This window comes from Microplitis demolitor, chromosome 4, assembly GCF_026212275.2.
Source record: "Microplitis demolitor isolate Queensland-Clemson2020A chromosome 4, iyMicDemo2.1a, whole genome shotgun sequence".
NCBI lineage: Eukaryota > Metazoa > Arthropoda > Insecta > Hymenoptera > Braconidae > Microplitis > Microplitis demolitor.
In genome coordinates, this window is record NC_068548.1 from 20,397,285 (window position 1) to 20,409,583 (window position 12,299).

Below are 12,299 nucleotides of genomic sequence, written 5' to 3' on the forward strand. Positions count from 1 at the left end.
ATTCAATGATTTTACTGAAGTTAAATGTTTTTTTGATAGATTTTTTTTTTGTTTCAAAAGTCAATGATTCGATGAATAATTTAATTTAAAACTTGTCAACTGAATCCAGCAACTATACTCGAACAGTCACGAAGTACAGTGGCTGCGGGCTATTGGCCTATTATAATTTAGTAATAGTTTATGTTGATATTTTTTTTGTCAATACCAAAAACCCTGTCAATGGTGTACTGCTGCTATTCGATTAATGAAACAAAATTCCATTATTTTCAGACCCGAAATAAAAACTTTATACACCCTATATTTCCGGTAAATAATTGTGTTAACAAGGTCTGATTAGATCTGTTTTCTAAAAATTTCGAATCTACTTCGATATCATTCGTCATGTACCTGAAGATCGGAACTTTTTTCGCGCAAAAAAAATGAAAAAAAAAATCACGTAATCTGACAGCTTAAAGGTGACGGGTAATTGGGGGTGGCTGCGATTTCCAATTGATTAGCTCTCATGTGAAACATGACAAAAATCAAGATCCAGTAGATTTTTTACTTTTTATTTCCGTTCCGTGGAAAACGTTCCGATCTCCAACCACATTTGACATCAATGTGGAATTCTATTTATGTCTTACGTAGATCAAAGTTGAAATTTGAATTTTAAAAGAGATTTCGGATCTATGAAGATCTCAATGACTTTAAGAAAATTTACTTATATCAATACACTGTTAAAAATTGGGAGTGAATTCGAAATAATTACGGATTTTATTTCAATACGAATTCACTCGGGGTTTTGGAGTTTAAAAAAAAATCACTTCATAAATGGAGTAAATAAGGAGTTTGTTTTTTCAATAGAGTGATTTCCGAGTGATCTGGATTTTTTTTCAATCTACATTCTTTCTGATTTAGAGCTTTAATGTCAAACTAATCTCCTTTTAGAAGTGAATTTTACTCTGAAGAGATTAAATAAATAAATAGTCATCCACTTCACATTCACTCCGTATTTAATTCGCGTTCACTCCGAAAATTTCTTACAGTGTAGATCTAAAATTTGAAAAAATTTCGTCTAAATTTTTTGTTTCCAGATTTCTTTAAACCTTAAAATTATTTTAAACTTTTTTTATCCAAATTTCTAGATATCTGTCTCATTTAAAATTAGTAATTTTTTTTTTTTTTTTTTTTTTGAGTTATGATCTCAGATCATAGACAAAAACAATTTTATCCTAAAAAAATAAAAATTATTTTCAGGGTTACACAAAACCACGTGAATACATAGTTACTGAATGGCCATTAAAACATACATGCGGTGAATTTTGGTCCTTAGTATACGACTACGAGTGTTCAGCAGTAGTAATCCTATGCGTACCGCCCACAACCTCAACAAACTTTCCGAGCTTTTGGCCTGAAGGCAAACACTCGAAGAAATACGGGCCTGTCTTTACAATAGATCATATTAGCCATAATCACTACACCAACATTAAAACTTGGGTGAGTACCGACTACGTGTTGTATATTTACCCTGTCTTGGATATATACATATATATTTGAGAAAACTTATTATTATATAAACTACGTGCATGTAAGTGACGTAATAGTTGAGCGCCGAGGGTATAAAGGCAAAGGGGTGAGTTACCGGGAGTATGAGAGTGATATCAGTGTGCTAGAGTTTTAGTTATTGCTGTAGTTTTAGTGTAAGGATGAAAGGGTATCATATAGGCATGTATGTATACATACAGCACCGATATATTTGTTATAAATAGTTTCATTTTTTGCCCGCAGATATTTAGGATAAACAAGAAGATTGTGTCACTTACGGAATTGATGGCCGGAGTTAAAGCTCCACCTAAAACAGTCCAGCTATTTCAGCTAACGTGTTGGCCAATGGGTCAAGCAGTTCCAACGTCAACCAACAGTCTCGTTGAACTGATGAATATGGTCGAACGCTGGCGACAAAAGGGAGATTATGGTCCAGTGGCTGTGGTTTCGCCTGACGGTAGAAGCCGTTGCGGTGTTTATTGCGCTGCTAATGCCTGCATTGAGCAAGTTATTCAGCACGGTGAAGTTGATATCTTTCAAGCTGTCAAGACTGTGCGACGTCATCGTCCTCAGCTTGTTGAAAACATGGTTATTATTTTCATTCATTTATTAAACATTAACAGCTATTTGATTTTTTTTTTTTTTTTAAATAAAACTCAGTTTCGGAAATTTGCATAATTAATTGCTTTTTTTTTTTACTACTCGACTTTTATAATTTGAGACTGCTATATAGATCTATACTTTTCAATTAAATTATTTCAACAAGACTTGAATTAAAATACTTCCTTTTATATTATCTAAAAAAAATTTAATTATCACTTTTTTTTTTTCGACAGGTTTTTTTATTTTCAATTTAAACTCTTAAATTTAATCTCTTTTAATTTAAACGACTAAAAACAATAATATTATTTTTATGAATGAAAAAATTTTTTTTATTTATTAAAATTACAGACGGAGTACAAATATTGTTACGACCTGGTACTTCACTACGTGCTGCACTACCTGAATAAAGATATGAATGAAAAAAAGTGAGAAAGCGAGTTGAGGGACGAGCTGTGGTTTATTGAGTTCGGGCGTGGAGCAGCCTTACCGTTAACGCCCGAAGAGGCGCCAACAGACGGGGAGCCAGTGGTGCCTTGTGCCCAAGGTCGTATTGTAATTGAAACGAGCCATCCAGCACCACCGCATTTTGCCACCTGCTTAACTTACCGTCATGCGATAGCGATACCATCAACAGAAACACCGCCCACAATATCCCCGAAATTATTTCAAACGGCGAACGAATCATCTGCGGGCTCAACTGCCGATCCGTCATACGTTAGCCAGTTGATGAGCCGCGGTGCCGTTGCAAAAGGTCTTTATCACCGTCAGCACTCAATAAATCAACCACAGAGTCCGGCAATAAGGCCTGAGGACTTGCGTGTGACACCCTGGTTCAGCACCACCGCAAACACAACGACAACAACAATCGACGACTCGATCACCGACTCGACCCAGGGACTTGATCGACCTTTCGATCAAACCAGCTCGTATCCCTCTTCTTCATCTTTCTCCCGTAACAATGATAAGTATTATCCATCTTTGTCAGCAAGACCGGACCTCTATTCAACCAGAGGCAGCAGCATTGACAGCGACAGCGTGCCAATTAAAATTATATCCTCAGCCCCGAGGAAAGCTTACATGGATTTAAGTGACGCTATTGCGTTGCTCGACGAAACTTGTCCCAATCCAGACGCGAGTCCCTCGTTGACACCAAGAACACCCAGAACGCCGCTCAATTTAAACAACTCGAGAAACAAACGCGCGCGTTCTAAAAGTAGCGACAATTCATCAAATTACAGCAACGAACGTCTTAGCGATCGTTCGTCGACCACTGACAGTTGCAAAGAAAAACGACGGCCATTTTTACAAAAAATCGGTATTTCTAAAACAGAAGATCGACCATTTTTATCTAAAATAGCGCCTAGGATTATTGGAAAACCTTATTTAGAAAAAATAGGACCAAGCAAAGCTGTTGAGCGACCGTTTTTAGATAAAATAGGATCCTCTAAAACGTTAGACAAATTTAATTTCGAAGCTTTGCGCGACTTGCCACGTGCTATGATTCGTAGAACGCAGACGATTGTTGAACCCTCTATTGAACGGACACGTGAGGAGCCCAGCAGAGATGTTATATTAGTTGTTGAAGAAGAAGAAGTCGAAGAACCTCAACTTAATAATATATCTATTGATCGTAAACGCAGTGGGAAAGGTCTTTTATTGAAGATGTATTCCTTTGAAACAGAAGATCTTGATGACAATGCATCGATAATTAATGACACACGTGATCCACTAAGAGCTGCGTCACTCGACAACGTCATTGATGCAGGACCACGTTCATTGCCGTCTCTCGATGACAATACTTGTAGCAAAATTATTTCTAGTTCTAAAGATACTGCCTGTTCAAAATTACAGTCGACGTTTATTGACGGCGCGGAACTCGTTAAATGTCGTGTTACTACTAGCGGAGAAATCGTGTCTTCAAGCAGCGCCGCAAATGTTTGCGGTGCTGGTGGTAGTGCTAGTGGTAGTATTGGTTATCTAGGCTCACCGAGGGCCGCTGCCAGTTTGAGTAATTCGCCTCGTTGGCCTGTTATAAGACACGACAAACCGTCATCATCAGTGCAATCTCGCACCCTCGATCGTAATTACAGTTCACGTGATATGTCGATAAGTGACGAGGAGGCAGCACTAATAGTACCGAATTCTCCAACGAAACGTCGCATATCTAAAGTATCACCGGAGCCACAATTGCCAGTAAAAATTGTGCCGGCAAAAGGAAAAAATTCGTCATTACCACGAGATCTAGACGAATCACCAACGAAAACACGCCGACAGGCTTCTGAAGATATTTTACCTGATGCCAATCAGACTAAAAATGATCCTGAGTTTGAAAATTTGTCACGAGTTAAACTGCTGGATGATAAGACACGAAGCGCCGAGTTAATAATCACGTCTAAAACTCGTCGGCAAACATTCAATGACGCGATTGAAAAATTCGGTGGGTCCGACTTCGGCAGCAGGACGGCGACGACCAGACGTCAGATATCCGAAGATATTTTAGACAAGACGGATAAGAAGGACTACAGACATTTGAATGATGAACGTCGCGGTATTTCTTCGGATAATTTAATTTATTCACGCGAGACAGTTGTGGGCTCGGCTCCGTCAGCTTCGTCATTGGGGTACCAGAGTGGTAGTGATTCGCCTTTTCCAAATAGTCAACCGTCATCGAATAACAGTCAGGATATGTTGCGTGGTACATTTAAACTTTTGCATGACAAGTTTGAACTTCAAGATGTACCTGCTGAAAGTTATGCTGCTTTCAAAAGACGCACGCGAACAACTACTACTATTGCCGGAACAGCAACGACAGTTACAGAGTTTCCGATTGCTACTGAACGATTTAAATTTGTTGCCAAGGAAACTACAATAGGTCCCATTGTACAGGTGGGAAAGGTCTACGAAATAAAAAATAATAAAACGTCAAAAGTTGTGGTAAATAAAAATGAAAATCAAGCTAAAGAAATAACTGATAAGCATGACAGCAAAGAATTACTTTGTTCGAGTACGTCAGCGACGACAACGACAACGACCTCGACGACGGCAACAGCAAAGTCAGTACTGAAAAAACAAGAACGGATTGACAATACAAATGATCAGGAGGCCGACGTTGCTGGGTCGCTTCGTAAACCTATGAGACGAATATTCCACGAGCCCTCGCAAGAAACTATGGATCTTCTGACGGAACTAAAAAGAATAAAAAGTTTGTTGAAGACACCGTCGGAGGAGGGCAAAGATTGGGAGCTAGATTGTTTGAGACCCGCGAGATTACCGAAGAAAATTTCACTTTCTGATAAAGAATTTTGTCTGTCTGTTGATCGCGAGAACAGCATTCGCAGACCCTCGGTATTGAGGATTGATAATAAAGAAAAGAAGACAGAGATAGAGGAAGAGGAGCATAAAGATAAAGATAAGGACAGAGACAGAGACAGAGGCGGCAACGAGGTAGTGATAGATGATAACAATAAAGAAGGCTGTATAATTACAAGTGTTGCAGAGCATCCATGCGGACCAGCTTTATTTGAAAAACGATGTTTGTCATTGGATTACGCTGATGATGTTAAGCCAATTAAACCGGATGTACGAGCTATATCCCTCGCATCAGCACGTACTCCTAGGTCGGCAACTGACGAGACTATTGATTCGTTTTATCCAGATAATATTATTTATGACTCGAAAAATTGTCTATCAGATGTTTTTACTTCGTCACCGCCACCGGGCGAATCAAAGTCTCGGACTAGTCCTAGTTCTAGTCCTGTTGGTGTAAACAGTGAAATTTCAAATAAAGTTTGCAAAAGTGATGATAGAGAAATGGGTAAAAATTGTCTGGATGTTGACATTGCGATACCGGTTGATCAAACCGGGTCTGTAAGTCCCAAAAGAGGGGACAAAATCCAAGGGAGGACGAGCGATTTGTACGAAATTATTTCCCCGAGGTCTACGCCGTTTCGAGTTAAAAAAAGATTGGGGAGGATCTCTGTTGAAGACGGCGTTAAGCCGGAAAGTTTTACTATTGATAAGGTCGATTGTAGGTCAGTCGTAACACAAAAAAAGACCAAGTGCTTCCCCTTGTAACGGCTTCCTCTCGGCCAGCCTGCGGCCGGCGGGTAAAACCATTTTTTTTTGCCTTTTTTTATAAACGCGGGCTCCGGACCATTTTTGTATTTTCTTACTACGTTAAGGAAATAATTGTCTTTATTATTTTTATTTGGAATCATTTTAATGATCGTTTACTTTTTTTCAGACTGGATCACCAGGTAATTGTTTTTTTAAACTCTAATATGATTAATTTGCTCTTTCAACTTTTTGTATTATTTTTTAAGTCTTGTCGTAATTAATTTACCAATTATGTTATAAATAATGTAATTATGATTTAAGATATAGAAGACGCTAATTAATCTGATTAGAGTATTTATTTTATTTGGTAAAAAGAAAAACTGTTTACACTGAGCGGAAAAACGAATACTTTTTTTGTGTAAAGAATTTATTATTTAATTTAATTAAATTCAATGGAAAAAAAAAGTTTTTAATTTGATGGCAATTTAGAGAGAGAAAATGAATGATAGGTTTCAATAAATTATGGGAATTCCCATGGGTGTATAGGAACCGTTCTTACATATTTTAAGATATATTATAATAATTGGAAGCGTTCCCATAATTTTATGGGGGCCATTTTTATGCATTGTGAGAATGATTCCCATACAAATTTAGTAACGGTTTCTACACTCACAAATAAATGGTCCTTAGACATTGCAGGAAATATTACTATAATTATGAAAAATGTCCCCATACTTACGAGACTAGTCATCATAATATATAGGACTATTTTTCATAATAAATAAAAATAATTTCCATGGAAGTCAAAGAACCATTTCATGATCCATAGAAATGGTCATTATATTTAACGAATGGTCCCAATATTTATATGGGCATTGCTTTTTATAGGTTATGGGGTGTTCCTAGTTTGAGGTCCACTCTGATAATGTAGACTATGATATTTATCATAATTTGGAAATATTTCCCATAATATATAAGGAAAATTACCATTTATTTATAAGAACCATTTTTAGTTTATTGAAATGGGGCATTCCCATAACTACAGAAAAATCATTTTTATAATTTTCTCTTCATTTATATACTTATTGTTACCAATTGAAATATATAAAATAACGATAATTGTAAATTCAAATTTCTTCGGAAAAAAATTATATTTTATAAATTATCCAAAAAAAAAAAAAAAAAAAAAAAAAAGATTCTTAAATTGATATTTTCTTGCTTACATTTTTTTTTTCGCTCAGTGTAGAGTTGATATTATATTTGTTAATGTACTCTATTGCGTTGAAAGTAATTTGTGTTATTAAAATATATAAATATATATGTGTGTAAAATAAATATAAATTACGCTAATGTAGTTAACGAATAAAAATTTACCACTGATAAAAAAAATGATATTCTAAGAACGAGCTCTGCTAATAAATAAAAATAATAATTGTATATATTGTAACAAAATTATAACTATTGTTTATTTATTATCTTTTTACAAAATTGACAATGTCGATTTTCCCGCAATTTAAAGGATACACTTTTCTATAGAAATTTTATTGTACTATACGCGAAATTATAAATTATAAATAATATATAAATATATAAAAAAAAAATAGTTAGAAATTTCCTACCGACTAGAGAATTAATGCAGCTTAAATTAAACTCTGTCCATATTTTGAAAAATCTGAGTAATGAACGTGTGATTATTTATTAATTAAAAACTACACAATATTTATTATTTATTATTTTTTAAAATTATAATTACGAAAAAATTAAATTAAAGTTACACAAAAAAATAGAATTTTTTAGTGCAAAAATTTTAAATTGTAAAGTGAAAACAAAAATTTTCTTGGGAAAAAAAAAAATTCTTGTATTGAGAAAATTTTTGTCCAGTGAAAAATATTTTTCGCGCGAAAAAATTCGTTTTTTTTTCTGCGTACAATTGAAACAATCTCAAAATATTTCAAAATATAAGAATTTAAATACGAACCTAATAAATTTTAACGAGCAGTGCCTTGTTCATGGATAAATTTATTTAAAAAAAAATGAAAAACCAACGACACAATATAGTTATTATTATTAAAAAAGCGGGCCGGAGTTATTTGAAAGGGTCCACACGAAATTGTGATTTTGATTATTATAATAAATAAATTTTATTTGATAAATATTATTAATAATAATAATAATAACAATTATATAAATAGATAAATAAAATAAAATCACAATTTCATTAAAGATGCGTCCGCCTGCCAAGTCTTTCATTTAAGAAAGACGCGTGATGTCTTTAAATAAAAAATTTAATTATAAAAATAAATAAAATAAGCAGAACTAATTGTTATAAATAAATTAATTTAGATGTTTCAGTGTAAAAAATAAATTAAACTCTGAATTTACGGAAAGTAATTATAAATGTAGATAAAAAAATATATAAAAAATTAATAATAATAATAAAATATATATCGTTACATTGATCGAATATTTGTATGTAAATGTTAAGTATATTAGGTCCTAAGTGAACGGGTATATATATTACATATATAATATACGTATATATTTATATATACCGTCGAAGCTCGTTATAAGCAATCGTCAGGAAATATTTTGCATTATGAATTGAAAATAAATATGTTCGCAAGACTAGAAAAAATTTTTTTTGTCATAAAAAATATTTTCTTGTCCCGAGAAAATTTTGTTCTTAATTTACTGCAAGAAATTTTTTGGGACAAATGAAAATTTTATTGGAGAATAAAAATTCGTTGTACCAAGAAATCCTTTTTTTCTTTGCAGGGAAAAAAATTCTTAAAAAAATTCAAAATTTGAACACCTTCTTTATCTTAGTTTTTGGCGCGGGTTCGACATGTGTGCGCTACACATATGAATCGCAAGTCGCATTGAAGTCAAACAATCAGTGACAATTTTTGAAAAAATTATAAATGCTAACATATAAATTCTCTTTAATTGAAAGTCTGCATTTAAAAAAATTTATCAATTTAAATAATTTTTTTTAAACAAAATATGAGTGAAGTTAATGACAATGACACGAAATTTGAATGACCGAAAAAGAGAGGGAATTTCAAAGACGTAACAAAAAGCGCGACAAAGAGAATTGCTTATAACGAGCTTGGACTGTGTATGTATATATATATATATACATATATTTATTTGTTTACGCGTTCGTGCCAATTTGCATCGCCAATTTCATCTAAATTTAAGTGAATAAAAAAAAAACAACATTGAATACACTATTATTATTTATGATTACAAATGTCTTATAGTATTAGAGTTTGAAGAAAAATAAAATTTGAATATTCGCGGATGTAGTTAATGGTGCCAAAAAAAAACCTACACACAAATCATAAAATGTATGTTAATAATTGTATGTTACTTTTATAATTAATGAGATTAATATTTATGTATTGTGTACATGTACATGGGAATGATATAAAAGTATATCCACTAATATATATAATGCTGAATTTCATGTGGACGTATAAATAAATATATATAGATGATTATTATTATTATCATTAATATATAAAATATTTATATTAATTCTAGAATATTGTCATAAATATTTCCATGTTAATTAATCGTACAAATATTGGTTTGATTACAGACGAAAATATAAATATTTAAATTATCAAAATATTTATGAATTACATATAATAATTGTTAAATGGTTTTCAATTTTTAAAAATATATAATTGTTTTGAGGTTAAAATTTGTTTATAGAAATTTGAGATTATTGTGTGCAAGGTTTAAATTTATTAATTAAATGGTTAAAAAAAAATTGAATTTTTAATTAGTGGATTATTATATTAAAATGTTTGATTTTTGATTTTAGGGCTGATTTGAAAAATTTTGTCGCTAGTAATTGAAATAATGTCAGGTCTTACGGTAATTTTTTTTTTCTTGTAACAAAATATACAATGATTCGGAAATATTTTTTTTCTCTCAGTGTACAATCAATAAACAAATAAACTATCAGGTAATTGAGACCAGAACGAAGTTTGATTATGCATTCATTATAGCGAAATTTCGTTCCCGGTTCAAAAAAATAAAATTATTTTGGCGTGAAATTTAATTTAAAAATTTAAAATAAAGCAAGTCAAGTAAGTGCTTTGTTTTAGTGAATGAGAACACGTTTTAAGATATGAAAGCACATTTGATTTTGACTAAGTTATCTTATTTAGTAGCGATTTACGCCAACCAAATCAAATTAAAGTCACGTTGTTTTGAATTTTACTTAGCTGACTTAAATTTTTAGGTTAGAAAAGTCATATTGAAGTTGAAAAAAGTAAGTGTAGCCAAAATCGAGTTAACTAATTAAATGCAAGTCAAAAAAAGGCCATTCGACAGCTGAAATGGATGAAGATTTCTCGTAATAAATTCATTATTTAACCGCTAAAAGTTTTAATAATAGAAAGCACCTTTAAAAATTCATGATACAAAGTTTGGGTCACAATAACTTTAATAAATTATTTAAATTTAACTTTTCCCTGGTGGAAACTTTTCGGACTTCTGTCCTAAAAAGTCTTTGGAACTCTGAAAAAGCCATTAGAACTCTAGAATTGAGTTTTTAAGACAGAAGTCCAAAAAATTTCCACCAGGGTTAAATTGGACGATGTGTGCGCCAAGTTTCATTTAGATAAAATCATACTGTGAAAATGCCACCATGAAGACAAATGCTATAGATTTCTATAAGAAATCTACTAGAAATTACAGCAGTCAAAATCAAATTGTTTCTTTTACTCGGGTTAGGTATTCCAACTTCCTCAGGCCTTGTATTGAAATTTGTCTTATATATGCGTGAAGAAGTTGGGTTAGCTAACAAAACGTTGCTAAAATGAATATAGTCGTCCCAATGAAAATTTGGGATTTCGCCCTACCTCAATTATTTCACCTCTACCATAATATTCAGGGCTGCGCATGCGCAGAATATATTTTTCAGAATATTATAATAGAGGGGGAAAAAATAATAGTGGAAAAAATCCCAAGCTTTCTCCGGGACGACTATAAATAGTCATTCTTTGTCTAGCTGTAAATCATCTGATAGTTTATTTATTTATCGATTATTTATAGTTATCGAGTCATACTTGAATAAATTTAAAAAGTGGCGCCTTTTAAAAAAAAAAAATTCGACCAAACTTTTTCACTTTGATCTTGATAAAAATATTGAAGTTTCTTTATTCTTTTCAATAATAAACTTTTAATACAACTATTGTTATTACAAATGAAATCGAGTCCTTATAAATTGAACAGCTCGAGTAATCATTGCCGGTTTAAAAAATAAAAGTTATTACCAGACCACATATTAAATAACGCGTACTCGGATTCAAACTTCTATAACTTTTTAAATTTGTATGAATTTTTTTTCGTACTTATTTTTACAAAAAAAAAAAAACTAATTTAATAAATCGTATTTTTTTTGTTATTAATATAAGAATATTTTTTAATTATTCTTTTAAATAAAATTATATTTAAAGTGTGATGTTTATTAAATTTATTGTTTGCTATTAAATATTATTGTATATATTTATATAAATGGTTTCTAGTTAAAAAAAAAGTTTAATTTTCGTTTGTAATCTCATTACTCATATATATTTTACTCATTTAATATAAATATTTTAATGTCTAAAGTGTAAGTTGATACATATTTTTATATTTTTAATTCAAGAAACAAAAAAAAACATGAAGTAACAGAACAGGGTCTATCAGCAATTGCAAAAAATTATGCTTAAAATCTACACTTCATAACTTTCTACCAAAGCTTGACTTGAAAAAATTTTCTATTACTGTTATTATTTAAACTTTTATAATTAATTTTTATATTTAACAATTTGATACTTAAATATAACAGCCATCCGTCCAACTTTTCGGCTGTTATTTTATATAAATTAATAACTAAAATGTATCATAATTATAAAAAAAAAAAATTCATCAAATTTTTTTTTTTTTTTTCGTTAAAAATATGAAAATATGTATCGATAAAATTTTCTCGCGGGCGAGATTATTAATTAAATTAATTTTCCAATGGCCAACTACTTGATGTTAAAAATTAATAATTAAAAAAATTAATCACACTAAAAAAAATTATACGCACATATACCGTATAAAAATAAATATAT

At 31.6% G+C, this 12,299-nt stretch overlaps 2 protein-coding genes across 2 annotated transcripts in view; both read left to right on the plus strand.

The window, feature by feature from the left end:
* LOC103568137 (receptor-type tyrosine-protein phosphatase kappa) overlaps positions 1–2,651 on the plus strand; it is a 55,106-nt gene extending 52,455 nt beyond the window's left edge. The window contains exons 10-12 of the mRNA XM_014440900.2: positions 1,237–1,476; positions 1,768–2,112; positions 2,476–2,651. Of these exons, the coding sequence (XP_014296386.1) occupies positions 1,237–1,476; positions 1,768–2,112; positions 2,476–2,556 (666 nt within the window). The 3' untranslated portion in view covers positions 2,557–2,651. The remainder of the gene's footprint in view (positions 1–1,236; positions 1,477–1,767; positions 2,113–2,475) is intronic.
* LOC106693398 (uncharacterized) lies at positions 2,569–7,203 on the plus strand (the record flags this gene model as incomplete). Its single annotated transcript, XM_014440899.2, has 1 exon — positions 2,569–7,203. A coding segment is annotated over one exon (3,633 nt), but the record flags the coding sequence as incomplete, so codon positions are not given.
* Positions 7,204–12,299: the final 5,096 nt, after the last annotated feature.